Here is a 16,257-nt window from a genome sequence, read left to right as displayed (position 1 = left end):
TAACTGATGCATACTTTGCTACTTTGATGTGAATTTTATGTTTAAATACTTTTTTATTGAAAACATTTTTTACCATGTGTATACAAAGTGAAATTATCATTACATTCTCATTACAACTAAAGTACAGGTCTTTAAGTCATATTAGAAGATAATACTTCTGCTTGCATACCTTCTTAGATGTCCATTGTTTTCAGCGTGAAGTTGATACAACCTAGTGTATTTTCTGCTTATTTTTTATCAAACTGCTCACACCAAAGAACAACACAATTGTGAGATACGTTGCAATCAGGTTAAACAAAACAAATTAAAAACTAAGAAGAACAGAGGTTTGTCAGTCCCCCATCTTTGTTAACAAAACTACAAACTAACAAACCAACAGAGAACAACAGGAAAAAGAAAAGAAAAAAAAATTAAAAAGGGGGAAAAAAGGAAGGGGGTAAACCCTTCTCCATTCACACAAAACAGTGACTCTTTTTGTAGATAGCACTTTACCTGAGGAGTAGAGTCCCTCGTTCCACGACGCACCCCCGCCAACCCGACATCAGCTCATACTAAGTTAAGACCCTAGATGATTGTTCCTGTCTACTTATCCAGTAGAACCAGACCTTTTGCATTGTCTCTCTATTGTTTAGAATTCCCGCTGCTGCTTCATACATAGCATATGTGAGTTGTATTTTATTGTATATCTCTGTCCATGTTGGAGCCCCTACTTTCCTGTGTCTCGCTATACATATTCTGGTGACTGTACATAGGATTCTAATGAAGGTGTTCAGGTGTCTATGGTAAATTTCTATAGGTTCGTGTAGTAGTGCTTGTTGTATGGTAAGGGTAAGCTCCTCATCCACCAACTGACCTATAAATGAAGAGAGTCTCCTCCACACCTCTTGGACAATCTCACAATCCCACCACATGTGTTTGTATGTGCCTCTCTGTCCGCAACCTCTGTAGCACAAGTTGCTTCCCTGAGGACTCATATGAGAAGTCCTAATTGGGGTTAAGTACCATCGGAAGGCTGTTTTCAGTGCATTTTCTTTCAAATCAACGCTTAATAGGCCCTTATCTCCTAGTTGGAATATTGTTTCCCATTCCTGTCTATCTTTTACTATACCTAGGTCCCGTTCCCAAGCCAACATTATGTGAGTTTTAGGCGCATTTGGGGGGGATTGAAGTGCCACATATAGCCTGGATATAGAGTGTTTGGTCCTATGTGGACTGATGCTGGAAATTTCTAACACTGTAGCGACTCTACCAGGTGCATTTTTAAGGAATTCCTGAAGAGAAGACTTCAGCTGCAAGTAAATAAACCAATGTAGCTTAAGAGGTGCTGAGAGATCTGTCTGTAGTTTTTCTAAATCTGCGTTGACAATCTTTATTGGCAATGCTCTGAATAGGTAAAGTAATCGGGGTAAAATAGTCATTTTGACTGCTGCCAACCTGCCCAACCAAGAGAAGTTGTATTTACACCACTTTGTGATGTCTTGTCTAATTTTTCGGAATAGAGGTGGATAATTGTATTTGTATAGGAGTTGTATCTGTTGTGGAAGGTTAATCCCCAGATATTTAAGTGTATGTTTGACCCACTTAAAATCAAAGTTTAGCTCCAACAGTTTCTGAGTATGAAGGGGAATGGCAATGGGAAGAACTTCACATTTATCCGAATTGATTTTGTAGCCTGAGATGTTTGAGAAAGCTGCTAACACCGCATATAAATTCGGTAAGGATATGAGAGGTTTTGTAATTGTCAATAGAATATCATCTGCGAATAGGGCCAGTTTGTATTCTGAATGTCCTACTTTAACTCCCTCTATGTCTGGGTGTGTTCTTATTCTAGCTGCTAATGGCTCAATACAGAGCGCAAATAACAGCGGCGACAGGGGGCACCCCTGCCTCGTGCCATTGAGTATGGGGAAGGTGGCCGACCTATAGTCTCCCGCAGTCACCTGAGCCTGTGGTAGTGAGTAGATTGCACTTATAGCTGTCATAAAGGAACCATCAAAGCCCATCTTTTTCAGAACTAGGGTCATGTATCTCCAGTCAATTCTATCAAACACCTTCTCTGCATCAAGCGACAATAACAGAGAAGGCGTCCCCTGTCTCTTTAAATGGTGAATAAGGTTAGTAATTCTACGTATATTATCTGGGGCTTCCCTGTCTTTAATAAATCCCACCTGATCTGGATGTATCAAAGCAGGGAGAATTTCCTTAAGTCGGTTTGCCAATACCTTCGTAAAAAGTTTCAAATCCTTGTTTATTAATGTAATTGGTCAGTAGTTTTTACATCTTTTATGATCTCTTTCGGGTTTGGGGATCACCACTATTTTTGCTAACAGCAACTCTCTCGGGATAGGGTTCCCTTCCAGTATATAATTGCAAAATTTGGTCAAATGTGGGATTAAGGTGCCACAAAACAATTTATAGTATTCTCCCGAAAAGCTGTCAGGGCCTGCTGCTTTACCAGGTTTAAGGTCCATCACTGCTCTCAATATCTCCTGGTTGGTAACTGGGGCATTAAGGCTATCAGTTTGGTCTTTAGTAAGTCTTTTTAATGGGCAATTTGCTAGGAACTCTTCAGTGCATTTGTCTGTCTCTGTACTATGTATGACCTTTCGTCCATCATATAGTTTGCTATAAAAAGTGTCAAATGTGTCTACTATGGTTTGTGGGTCAGACGTCAATGCCCCTGTTCTGTTTCTATGAGGGGGATAGATGAAGCTTTACATCTCTCCCTAATTTTGTCACAGGAGCGAGCTGCACTTAGTGCTATGGCGCGGTCGGGCCGGGCTGTGACTATACAACTGGCCCGATGCGCTGACTAAATATAACAGACCCGCTGAGCAGAGAGCGGGTCTGTAAAAGCGCCATATTTTTAACATATTAAAAGGTAAAAAAGGCATTTATAACTATAGCACTTAAATAATGTTATATAATTCTGCACTATGTGCAGAATTATATAACATTATTTTTAAGATTTACTGTCCCTTTAAGATGGGAAGTCTTACTCATTGTGTTGCTAGTCTTCGGAGCTTGGGTTTTACGGGGGTGCGCCACGGAAGTATCTCTGAAAAGAAAAAAAAACATTTGGATATGGTAAACATATCCCCCTAGTGGGGAAAACAACCAAAACTTTATCCTTAACATTGGGATAATACATTTGAAAAAAATAACTTATTAAATGTTGCATTTTCCTCATTTGTCCCTTTATAAAGGGGAGGGCTGGGAAAGCCCGTCTAACTATATCAACATTATCTTAATAGAAAAGCATTGAAAAAAACCATTGGTCATATAACAATAACGTAAACGTAAACACCGCCTATGGAATTTAGAATAACTATCTATATACTAGTTTGCCTATGTCTCAATAATGTCAGTTGTGAATTCTACATAGCCTGGCTCACTCCTCCTAGCGTCTTCTTCTACTTTAATCGTCCCGGCATTAGAGCCCAGTTGGAAAAGTCTCTTTCCCCTGAGTTCCAGGGGGGTAAGAAGAAATCTTTAGTTAGAATTCTTTATCTCTGGGTTCTTTTGTCTTCAACTTCTTTTGTCTTGATTTTTGCCACTTTGATTGGTCTTCTGTACGTGTAAAGGTCGGCCTATGTGCCAAGGTTGATTCTCTCTCGGGTAGCGGAGGGGTCTCCAAACCCAACATCTCACACACTTCAGGGATATCTTCTGGTTCCTTGATAGTTATGACTTTAGTGTCTTTTGTTATAATTAGTGCGAAAGGGAAACCTCACCTGTATGGTATCTGCTGTTTCCTCAACAAAGAGGTAAGGGGTCGCAGGGCACTTCGCCTTTGCAGGGTCCGGAGGCTCAGGTCCTGGTAGAATTGGATCACGTTGCCTTGAAATTTGAAAGTGGGTTGTTTTCTAGCAGCCTGGAGGGTCTTCTCTTTGTCTGGATAGAAAGTCATTTTAATAACTATATCCCTTGGTTGGAGGCCCGCCTTTGGTTTAGCTTTTAGTGCCCTATGAGCTCTCTCAACGTGGAAGGTGTAATCGGAAGGCGAGCTTGTGATCTGGGTGAAAAGTTGCGCAAGGTATGCCGGGAGCTACGCAGTGGTTATCTCCTCTGGAACTCATTTCAACCTGAGATTATTCCTCCTGCTTCTATTCTCCAGGTCATCTAGTTTATCCTGGAATTCCAGCAGTTGTTGTTGTTGTTGTGTTGAGACCACCTGCGACATTTCATCCACATTCTCCACAATGGCACCTTTCTGGTCCTCAAGTATATCTATCCTATTCCCCATGTCTGTCAAATCGGATTTATCTCAGACAGGCTGCTGGTAACTGATGAATGAATGGAATCAATTTTCTCCCATAGTTTCTCAAAGTTGTCGGCAATGTCTTTTTTTGAAACCATGGTCCGCAGGTCAGCTTTAGTTAATGGGGTGTTATCTTCTATTTGTGATGTGGAGTCGTGATCCGAATCCGCCTCCATATCCTTGTTAGTTTCTTTCATGTAATTAGCAAGAGTCCATGAGCTAGTGACGTATGGGATATACATTCCTACCAGGAGGGGCAAAGTTTCCCAAACCTTAAAATGCCTATAAATACACCCCTCACTACACCCACAAATCAGTTTTACAAACTTTGCCTCCTATGGAGGTGGTGAAGTAAGTTTGTGCTAGATTCTACGTTGATATGCGCTCCGCAGCAGGTTGGAGCCCGGTTTTCCTCTCAGCGTGCAGTGAATGTCAGAGGGATGTGAGGAGAGTATTCCCTATATGAATGCAATGATCTCCTTCTACGGGGTCTATTTCATAGGTTCTCTGTTATCGGTCGTAGAGATTCATCTCTTACCTCCCTTTTCAGATCGACGATATACTCTTATATATATACCATTACCTCTGCTGATTTTCGTTTCAGTACTGGTTTGGCTTTCTACAACATGTAGATGAGTGTCCTGGGGTAAGTAAGTCTTATTTTCTGTGACACTCTAAGCTATGGTTGGGCACTTTTTTATAAAGTTCTAAATATATGTATTCAAACATTTATTTGCCTTGACTCAGGATGTTCAACATTCCTTATTTTCAGACAGTCAGTTTCATATTTGGGATAATGCATTTGAATCAATCATTTTTTCTTACCTTAAAAAAATTGACTTTTTTCCTGTGGGCTGTTAGGCTCGCGGGGGCTGAAAATGCTTCATTTTATTGCGTCATTCTTGGCGCGGACTTTTTTGGCGCAAATTTTTTTTTTCTGTTTCCGGCGTCATATGTGTTGCCGGAAGTTGCGTCATTTTTTACGTTCTTTTGCGTCAAAAGTGTCGGCGTTCCGGATGTGGCGTCATTTTTGTCATAGATGTTCCACGTTGCAACTGAGTCAGAAGATACTTCAGGAAAATCGCTGCCCGGTGCTGGAGCTACCAAAGCTAAGTGTATCACTTTTGGTATCTGTTCCTTCAGCTGTTGTTTGTATTAAATGTCATGACAAACTTGTTAATGCAGATAAAATTTCCTTTAGTACTGTTACATTACCTGTTGCTGTTCCGTCAACATCTAATACTCAGAGTGTTCCTGATAACATAAGAGATTTTGTTTCTAAATCCGTTAAGAAGGCTATGTCTGTTATTTCTCCTTCTAGTATACATAAAAGTCTTTTAAAACTTCTCTTTTTTCAGATGAATTTTTAAAATGAACATCATCATTCTGATACTGATAATGGTTCTTCTGGTTCAGAGGTTTCTGTCTCAGAGGTTGATGCTGATAAATCTTTGTATTTGTTCAAGATGGAATTTATTCGTTCTTTATTTAAAGAAGTATTAATTGCATTAGAAATAGAGGATTCTGGTCCTCTTGATACTAAAACTAAACGTTTAAATAAGGTTTTTAAATCTCCTGTAGTTATTCCAAAAGTGTTTCCTGTCCCTGATGCTATTTCTGAAGTAATTTCCAGGGAATGGAATAATTTGGGTAATTCATTTACTCCTTTTAAAACGTTTTAAGCAATTATATCCTGTGCCATCTGACAGATTAGAGTTTGGGACAAAATCCCTAAGGTTAATGGGGCTGTCTCTACTCCTGCTATATTTTTAGCGGATGTTGCTGCAGCTTCAACTTTTTGGTTAGAAGTTTTAGCGCAACAAGTAACAGATCATAATTCTCATAGCATTATTATTCTTCTATAACATGCTAATTATTTTATTTGTGATGCCATCTTTGATCATTAGAGTTGATGTCAGGTATATGTCTCTAACTATTTTAGCTAGAAGAGCTTTATGGCTTAAAACTTGGAATGCTGATATGTCTTCTAAGTCAACTTTGCTATCCCTTTCTTTCCAGGGTAATTAATTATTCGGTTCTCAGTTGGATTCTTTTATCTCAACTGTTACTGGAAGGAAGGGAACTTTTTTACCACAGGATAAATAATCTAAGGTAAATTTAGGTCTAATAATTGTTTTCGTTCCTTTTATCACAACAAGGAACAAAAGCCTGATCCTTCATCCTCAGGAGCGGTATCAGTTTGGAAACCATCTTCAGTTTGGAATATATCCAAGCCTTATAGAAACCCAAAGCCAGCTCCTAAGTCCCCATGAAGGTGCGGCCCTCATTCCAGCTCAGCTGGTATGGGGCAGTTTACGTTTTTTTCAAAGAAATTTGGATCAATTCCGTTCACAATCTCTGGTTTCAGAACATTGTTTCAGAAGGGTACAGAATTGGCTTCAAGTTAAGGCCTCCTGCAAAGAGATTTTTTTCTTTCCCGTGTCCCAGTAAACCCAGCAAAGGCTCAAGCATTTCTGAAATGTGTTTCAGATCTAGAGTTGGCTGGAGTAATTATGCCGGTTCCAGTTCTGGAACAGGGGCTGGGGTTTTATTCTATCTCTTCATTGTACCAAAGAAGGTCTATTCCTTCAGACCAGTTCCGGATCTATCAATATTGAATCGTTATGTAAGGATACCAACATTCAAGATGGTAACTGTAAGGACTATCCTGCCTTTTGTTCAGCAATGGCATTATATGTCTACAATAGATTTACAGGATGCATTTCTGCATATTCCGATTCATCCAGATCACTTTTAGTTTCTGAGATTCTCTTTTCTAGACAAGCATTACCAGTTTGTGGCTCTTCCGTTTGGCCTAGCATCAGCTCCAAGAATTTTTACAAAGGTTCTCGGTGCCCTTCTGTTTGTAATCAGAGAACAGGGTATTGGTTTTTCCTTATTTGGACGATATCTTGGTACTTGCTCAGTCTTCACATTTAGCAGAATCTCATACGAATCGACTTGTGTTGTTTCTTCAAGATCATGGTTGGAGGATCAATTTACCAAAAAGTTCATTGATTCCTCAGACAAGGGTAACCTTTTTAGGTTTCCAGATAGATTCAGTGTCCATGACTCTGTCTTTATCAGACAAGAGAAGTCTAACATTGATATCAGCTTGTCAAAACCTTCAGTCACAATCATTCCCTTTGGTAGCCTTATGCATGGAAATTTTAGGTCTTATGACTGCTGCATCGGACGCGATCTCCTTTGCTCGTTTTCACATGCGACCTCTTCAGCTCTGTATGCTGAACCAATGGTGCAGGGATTACACAAAGATATCTCAATTAATATCTTTAAAACCGATTTACGACACTCTCTGACGTGGTGGACAGATCACCATCGTTTAGTTCAGGGGGCTTCTTTTGTTCTTCTGACCTGGACTGTAATTTCACAGATGCAAGTCTTACAGGTTGGGGAGCTGTGTGGGGGTCTCTGACGGCACAAGGGGTTTGGGAATCTCAGGGGGTGAGATTACCGATCAATATTTTGGAACTCCGTGCAATTTTCAGAGCTCTTCAGTCTTGGCCTCTTCTGAAGAGAGAGTCGTTCATTTGTTTTCAGACAATGTCACAACTGTGGCATACATCGATCATCAAGGAGGGACTCACAGTCCTCTGGCTATGAAAGAAGTATCTCGAATTCTGGTTTGGGCGAAATCCAGCTCCTGTCTAATCTCTGCGGTTCATTTCCCAGGTATAGACAATTGGGAAGCGGATTATCTCAGTCGCCAAACGTTGCATCCGGGCGAATGGTCTCTTCACCCAGAGGTATTTCTTCAGATTGTTCAAATGTGGGAACTTCCAGAAATAGATCTGATGGCTTCTCATCTAAACAAGAAACTTCCCAGGTATCTGTTCAGATCCCGGGATCCTCAGGCGGAGGCAGTGAATGCATTATCACTTCCTTGGAAGTATCATCCTGCCTATAGCTCTCCACCTCTAGTTCTTCTTCCAAGAGTAATCTCCAAGATTCTGAAGGAATGCTTGTTTGTTCTGCAGGTAGCTCCAGCATGGACGGATCTTGTTCGAATGGCCTCTTGCCAACCGTGGGCTCTTCCGTTCAGACCAGACCTTCTGTCGCAAGGTCCTTTTTTTCCATCAGGTTCTCAAATCTTTAAATTTAAGGGTATGGAGATTGAACGCTTGATTCTTGGTCAAAGAGGTTTCTCTGACTCTGTGATTAATACTATGTTACAGGCTCGTAAATCTGTATCTAGAGAGATATATTATAGAGTCTGGAAGACTTATATTTCTTGGTGTCTTCTCATCTTTTTTCCTGGCATTCTTTTAGAATTCCGAGAATTTTACAGTTTCTTCAGGATGGTTTAGATAAAGGTTTGTCCGCAAGTTCCTTGACAGGACAAATCTCTGCCCTTTCTGTTCTTTTTCACAGAAAGATTGCTAATCTTCCTGATATTCATTGTTTTGTACAAGACTTGGTTCGTATAAAACCTGTCATTAAGTCAATTTCTCCTTCTTGGAGTTTGAATTTGGTTCTGGGGGCTCTTCTAGCTCCTCCTTTTGAACCCATGCATTCATTGGACATTAAACTTCTTTCTTGGAAAGTTTTGTTTCTTTTGGTCATCTCTTCTGCCAGAAGAGTCTCTGAATTATCTGCTCTTTCTTGTGAGTCTCCTTTTCTGATTTTTCATCAGGATAAGGCGGTGTTGCGAACTTCTTTTGAATTTTTACCTAAGGTTGTGTATTCTAACAACATTAGTAGAGAAATTGTGGTTCCTTCATTATGTCCTAATCCTAAGAATTCTAAGGAGAAATCATTGCATTCTTTGGATGTTGTTAGAGCTTTGAAATATTATGTTGAAGCTACTAAGTCTTTCCGAAAGACTTCTAGTCTATTTTTCATCTTTTCTGGTTCTAGAAAGGGCCAGAAAGCTTCTGCCATTTCTTTGGCATCTTGGTTGAAATCTTTATTTCATCATGCCTATGTCGAGTCGGGTAAAACTCCACCTCAAAGGATTACAGCTCATTCTACTAGGTCAGTTTTTACTTCCTGGGCGTTTAGGAATGAAGCTTCGGTTGTTCAGATTTGCAAAGCAGCAACTTGGTCCTCTTTGCATACTTTTACTAATTCTACCATTTTGATGTGTTTTCTTCTTCTGAAGCAGTTTTTGGTAGAAAAGTACTACAGGCAGTGGTTTCAGTTTGAATCTTCTGCTTATGTTTTCATTAAACTTTATTTTGGGTGTGGATTATTTTCAGCAGGAATTGGCTGTCTTTATTTTATCCCTCCCTCTCTAGTGATTCTTGCGTGGAAAGATCCACATCTTGGGTAGTCATTATCCCATACGTCACTAGCTCATGGACTCTTGCTAATTACATGAAAGAAAACATAATTTATGTAAGAACTTACCTGATAAATTAATTTCTTTCATATTAGCAAGAGTCCATGAGGCCCACCCTTTTTTGTGGTGGTTATGATTTTTTTGTATAAAGCACAATTATTCCAATTCCTTATTTTTTATGCTTTCGCACTTTTTTCTTATCACCCCACTTCTTGGCTATTCGTTAAACTGATTTGTGGGTGTGGTGAGGGGTGTATTTATAGGCATTTTAAGGTTTGGGAAACTTTGCCCCTCCTGGTATGAATGTATATCCCATACGTCACTAGCTCATGGACTCTTGCTAATCTGAAAGAAATGAATTTATCAGGTAAGTTCTTACATAAATTATGTTTTTGTTAGGTTGCGAAGACTTAAAGAAGGAGGACACTGTAGTAGGTTTAGTAGCTGACTTATCCGCCTTCACTACTCTCTTGGTAGCCATTTTACTGTCAAGGAGTATGTACTGTCCCTTTGTGGTGCTTGATTGGTTCCCACCTATGAGAAAACGTAGTAAGTGTCGTGGTCAGGTGGTCTTTTGCTGCTGGTTAAATGTGGAGGGACAGTAGTCATTGGTTATTATGGCATCACAGTATCTCTTATCTCCCCTATTGTGGTCTCATCTTGTGGAATGCGGGAGGGTAGTATTATTCCATAGGCTGGAGGAGTTCAGTTTATTCTGCTTATTGGCTTGTTAGACGAGCTTCCCCATGTGGCTCTGTCGTGCAGACTACATGCCACCACTCACAGTTCAGGGGTATGGGTGAAGTGGTGTTTTGGAGATGTCTTTAATTGTGGGTATAAAATATCATATTAGTAGGTTTTGTAAACTGTATGACTCCCAATTAAGTCTCTTTCAGTGGCTTTGAGGCCCAATTTTTTAAATATACCCTTCTCCCCAGGGCAATTGTCCTCACAGGACGATCACGGGAAAAGGTGTAGGGGATATGACCTGTCGCCCCTAAAGGCTGGCAGGAAAAGGAAGGGGAGAGGGCATTAAGGGTGGTCTCTTCTGTGTTGTTTGGGTTATGTTAAGCTGTAATGTTGACTTTTTTCTTTCCCTTTTCCTTCTGGAAACTAAATCACTGCTGTGCTAAGGAGGGACCCAGTAAAATGTTCATTCAATCTTCCTTATCTCTGCCTGTTACAACTAGCTTCCAGCCCTGCACTCAGTGTTGATTTGCAGCAATTTTGGTATATACCACTCTGTGGGTGCTAAGGTGAGTGGGCAATCTCCTTTTGATTATGATTCCCTGAGGAGACGCCAGTCTGCTGCCTGTTTTGTATACAAAGTTCCCCTGTTATCCCAACAGACCAGCCCTCTCTTCTACCTCCTATTGTGTTTCTGAGGCTTAATTTTTAAGTAAATAGGACAAAACACCCTCTTATATCTTGGGGCAGTGTTTTCTTTATAGCCCCTGTGTAGCAGCAAGGTCTGGGCCCCTGTTAAAGGGTTATGTGGCTAACGCTGCAGAGTGTCTGTGTAGTGGTTTACTCTGGCGCACTTACAAATGAGGCAAGATGGCGGCTCGTTCCCGGGAGGATCACAGGACAACGGATCCCTCCGAGGTAGATCTATGTCCCCACTTATTGGTCAAAGGCTCCAGTGTCTGTTAGGATTGTCCTCACACCTGGGGGGTTGTCATGTTTGTTGGACCGGTAATGGCGTCTGTAGATGCTACGGTACTTCACCGTTTGCGGTAGTTCCCGGTCGGCTCCTTCTGTGTTTTTCCGCCTTTGGATTCCCCCACAACTCACAGGGATGGTAGGACACGGATAGGGTGAGGGAAGAACTCCCAGTCGTGGATGAGCGTGCAGGCCTCTATCAATTGTCACCTCTATCCAGCCATATAATTGTCTGGTCACCAAATTTGTGCCTCTTTGGCCCCAGCTGCAATCCCAGGCTATCGTCCCAGTTATTTAGGGCAGTTTGTGGTTATTTTGCGGTTATTTTAGTGTGCTGATATATTTTTTTAAAGTTAGTAATTTTACGGAGCTTAGTTCAGGCACGTCTGCTCACACTGATCTATAGCTCCGCCCCCTCTGATGTGAATTTTAGGTGTCAGACGTGGAATAGACAAATATAATTGAAAGCCATCAGCCAAGAGTTCTGAACAGTGAATATGTGTTTTTTGATTATGTAGAAAAATGCATGTCCTTTCCCAGTCTTAAAGTGATGGTACATTTAAGACTTTAAGATTATATATAGCATTTGATTAGCTAAAGTTTACCATCTCTTTAATAATCGTTTTATACTTAAATCAAGACACTGGACATCATTATCATTATTGTTTGATTTATATATGCCATATATTCTCAGACATGTTTGTTACTTTACCTGATCATTTGTTCTTCCATATATATATATATATATATATATATATATATATATATATATATATATATATATCTAAAACAGTGTTTCTTCTGTGTTCACAGATACAAAATTAACCAGCAGGGAAAGGGCTAAACTGTGCTTCAAAGCCGTAAGATGCAAATCCTCCCAAGGTAAGATTGCTTTACTTTGTATCATTTGTTGGGGATTTTATGTTAACTAACTACAATAATGGCTATTTATAGTTTCCTTTAAAAGAGCCCACAACGCATGTACCAGTATCTTTATTTACATTCTTCTTTTTTTTTTTTTTTTTTTTTAAATCAGATGAAATAACATCTTTAGAAAGATACACATTTGGTGACATTGTTTTGGGGGATGAACAAGTAAGTAAAAAAGAAGCAGCTTTTTATCAATTGTTCACAGTGTGCAAATTTGTCTGAATATTGTTTTTTTTTATTATTTCTTTAAGGAGTAAATGTGTTTTACATAGAATACTTTTTGTATTAAAGGGATATGGAAGTCAAAATAAAGTTTCATGAGATAGTCTGCAATTTTATAAAAACTTTCAAGATTACTTCTGTTGTCAAATTTACCATTAGTATTCTTTATTTACAATTGGTTCCTTTCCATGACATAATAACTTGGTAAGCTCAGTAGCATGCACCTCTCTTGGGCACAATCTGTGTTTGCAACAATGTATTCCTGTGCTTGCCCCGTACGCTTATCATGAACAGGAGCAAATTTTCAAAAACGGATACAAAGAGAGAGAGAGGTAAATTTGATAATACAAATACATCAGTTAGAAAGTTTATTTCTCCAACATAGGTGTGTCCGGTCCACGGCGTCATCCTTACTTGTGGGATATTCTCCTCCCCAACAGGAAATGGCAAAGAGCCCAGCAAAGCTGGTCACATGATCCCTCCTAGGCTCCGCCTACCACAGTCATTCTCTTTGCCGTTGCACAGGCAACATCTCCACGGAGATGGCTAAGAGTTTTTTGGTGTTTAAATGTAGTTTTTATTCTTCAATCAAGTGTTTGTTATTTTAAAATAGTGCTGGTATGTACTATTTACTCTGAAACAGAAAAGAGAAGAAGATTTCTGTTTGTAAGAGGAAGATGATTTTAGCAAACGTTACTAAAATCGATTGCTGTTTCCACACAGGACTGTTGAGATGAAGTAACTTCAGTTGGGGGAAGCAGTTGGCAGACTTTTCTGCCTGAGGTATGACTGGCCACATTTCTAACACGACTTGGTAATGCTGGAAGGCTGTCATTTTCCCTATGGGGACCGGTAAGCCATTTTCTTAGATTAAGTAAAAGAATAAAGGCTTTATAAGGGCTTAAAAAACTGGTAGACATTTTTCTGGGCTAAAACGATTACTTTGCTAAGCATATTTGACAGATTATAGCTCTTTATAGTTATTATAATCTTGGGGATTGTTGTTAAAAAACGGCAGGCACTGTATGGACACCTTTTTCAGATGGGGGCCTTCTCTAGTCATAGGCAGAGCCTCATTTTCGCGCCACTAATGCGCAGTTGTTTTTGGAAGGCAAGGTATGCAGATGCATGTGTGAGGAGCTAAGATCCACTGAAAAAGCTTATAGAAGGCGTCATTTGGTATCGTATTCCCCTCTGGGCTTGGTTGGGTCTCAGCAAAGCAGATTTCTGGGACTTTATAGGGGTTAAATGTAAAAACGGCTCCGGTTCCGTTATTTTAAGGGTTAAAGCTTTCAAATTTGGTGTGCAATACTTTTAAGGCTTTAAGACACTGTGGTGAAATTTTGGTGAATTTTGAACAATTGCTTCATACTTTTTCTCATATTCAGTAATAAAGTGTGTTCTGTTTAAAATTTAAAGTGACAATAACGGTTTTATTTTAAAACGTTTTTTGTGCTTTGTTGACAAGTTTAAGCCTGTTTAACATGTCTGAACCATCAGATAAACGATGTTCTATATGTATGAAAGCCAATGTGTCTCCCCATTTAAATATATGTGATAATTGTGACATGGTGTCCAAACAAAGTAGGGACAATGATGCCACAGATAATAATAGTGCCCAAGATGATTCTTCAGATGAGGGGAGTAAGCATGGTACTGCATCACCCCCTTCTGTGTCTACACCAGTTTTGCCCACACAAGAGGCCCCTAGTACATCTAGTGCGCCAATACTTATTACTATGCAACAATTAACGGCTGTTATGGATAATTCTATTGCAAATATTTTATCTAAAATGCCTACTTATCAAAGAAAGCGCGATTGCTCTGTTTTAAACACTGAAGAGCAAGAGGACGCTGATGATAACGCTTCTGACATACCCTCACACCAATCTGAAGGGGCCAGGAGGGAGGTTTTGTCTGAGGGAGAAATTTCAGATTCAGGAAAAATTTCTCAACAAGCTGAACCTGATGTTGTAACATTTAAATTTAAATTAGAACATCTCCGCGCACTGCTTAAGGAGGTTTTATCTACTCTGGATGATTGTGACAATTTGGTCATTCCAGAGAAATTATGTAAGATGGACAAGTTCCTAGAGGTTCCGGTGCCCCCCGATGTTTTTCCTATACCCAAGCGGGTGGCGGACATAGTAAACAAGGAATGGGAAAGGCCCGGCATACCTTTTGTGCCTCCCCCTATATTTAAGAAATTATTTCCTATAGTCGACCCCAGAAAGGACTTATGGCAGACAGTCCCTAAGGTCGAGGGGGCGGTCTCTACTCTAAACAAACGCACTACTATTCCCATAGAAGATAGTTGTGCTTTTAAAGATCCTATGGATAAAAAATTAGAGGGTTTGCTTAAAAGAATGTTTGTTCAGCAAGGTTACCTTCTTCAACCAATTTCATGCATTGTTCCTGTCACTACAGCAGCGTGTTTCTGGTTCGAAGAACTAGAAAAGTCGCTCAATAAAGAATCTTCGTATGAGGAGGTTATGGACAGAGTTCATGCACTTAAATTGGCTAACTCTTTTATTCTAGATGCCGCTTTGCAATTAGCGAGATTAGCGGCGAAAAATTCAGGGTTTGCTATTGTGGCGCGCAGAGCGCTCTGGCTAAAGTCTTGGTCAGCGGATGTGTCTTCCAAGACAAAATTGCTTAACATCCCTTTCAAGGGCAAGACACTGTTTGGTCCTGATTTGAAAGAGATTATTTCAGACATCACCGGAGGAAAGGGCCACGCCCTTCCTCATGATAGGTCTTTTAAGGCTAGAAATAAGCCTAATTTTCGTCCCTTTCGCAGAAACGGACCAGCCTCTACTTCTACATCCTCTAAGCAAGAGGGTAATACTTCTCAACCCAAACCAGCCTGGAGACCGATGCAAGGCTGGAACAAGGGTAAGCAGGCCAAGAAGCCTGCCACTGCTACCAAAACAGCATGAAGGGATGGCCCCCGATCCGGGACCGGATCTGGTGGGGGGCAGACTTTCTCTCTTTGCTCAGGCCTGGGCAAGAGATGTTCAGGATCCTTGGGCACTAGAAATAGTTTCTCAAGGTTATCTCCTGGAATTCAAGGAACTACCCCCAAGGGGAAGGTTCCACAGGTCTCAATTATCTTCAAACCAAATAAAAAGACAGGCATTCTTACATTGTGTAGAAGACCTGTTAAAGATGGGAGTAATTCATCCAGTTCCAATAAGAGAACAAGGGATGGGGTTATACTCCAACCTGTTTATAGTTCCCAAAAAAGAGGGAACATTCAGACCAATTCTAGATCTCAAGATCCTAAACAAATTTCTCAGGGTTCCATCGTTCAAAATGGAAACCATTCGAACGATCCTTCCTACCATCCAGGAAGGTCAATTTATGACCACGGTGGATTTAAAGGATGCGTACCTCCATATTCCTATCCACAAGGAACATCATCAGTTCCTAAGGTTCGCTTTTCTGGACAAGCATTACCAGTTTGTGGCACTTCCTTTCGGATTAGCCACTGCTCCAAGAATTTTCACAAAGGTACTAGGGTCCCTTCTAGCGGTTCTAAGACCAGGGGGCATTGCAGTAGTACGATACTTGGACGACATCCTGATTCAAGCGTCGTCTCTGTCAAAAGCAAAGGCTCATACGGACATCGTCCTAGCCTTTCTCAGATCTCACGGATGGAAAGTAAACATAGAAAAAAAGTTCTCTTTCCCCGTCAACAAGAGTTCCCTTCTTGGGAACAATAATAGACTCCTTAGAAATGAGGATTTTTCTGACAGAGGTCAGAAAATCAAAACTTCTAAGCTCTTGTCAAGTTCTTCATTCTGTTCTTCGTCCTTCCATAGCGCAGTGCATGGAAGTAATAGGATTGATGGTTGCAGCAATGGACATAGTTCCTTTT

General features: G+C 40.3%; 1 protein-coding gene across 2 annotated transcripts in view; it reads left to right on the top strand.

Annotated features, from left to right (window-relative positions):
* TRAPPC8 (trafficking protein particle complex subunit 8) overlaps positions 1-16,257 on the top strand; it is a 563,274-nt gene that overhangs the window by 528,193 nt on the left and 18,824 nt on the right. For both annotated transcript variants that reach the window (XM_053715000.1, XM_053715001.1), the window contains 2 exons: positions 12,039-12,107; positions 12,262-12,320. In XM_053715000.1, the coding sequence (XP_053570975.1) occupies positions 12,039-12,107; positions 12,262-12,320 (128 nt within the window). The remainder of the gene's footprint in view (positions 1-12,038; positions 12,108-12,261; positions 12,321-16,257) is intronic.

Source organism: Bombina bombina, chromosome 5 (genome assembly GCF_027579735.1).
Source record: "Bombina bombina isolate aBomBom1 chromosome 5, aBomBom1.pri, whole genome shotgun sequence".
In the NCBI taxonomy this organism is placed as follows: domain Eukaryota; kingdom Metazoa; phylum Chordata; class Amphibia; order Anura; family Bombinatoridae; genus Bombina; species Bombina bombina.
The sequence above is the reverse complement of the archived record's forward strand: the minus strand, read 5'-3'. Positions and strand labels throughout refer to the sequence as shown.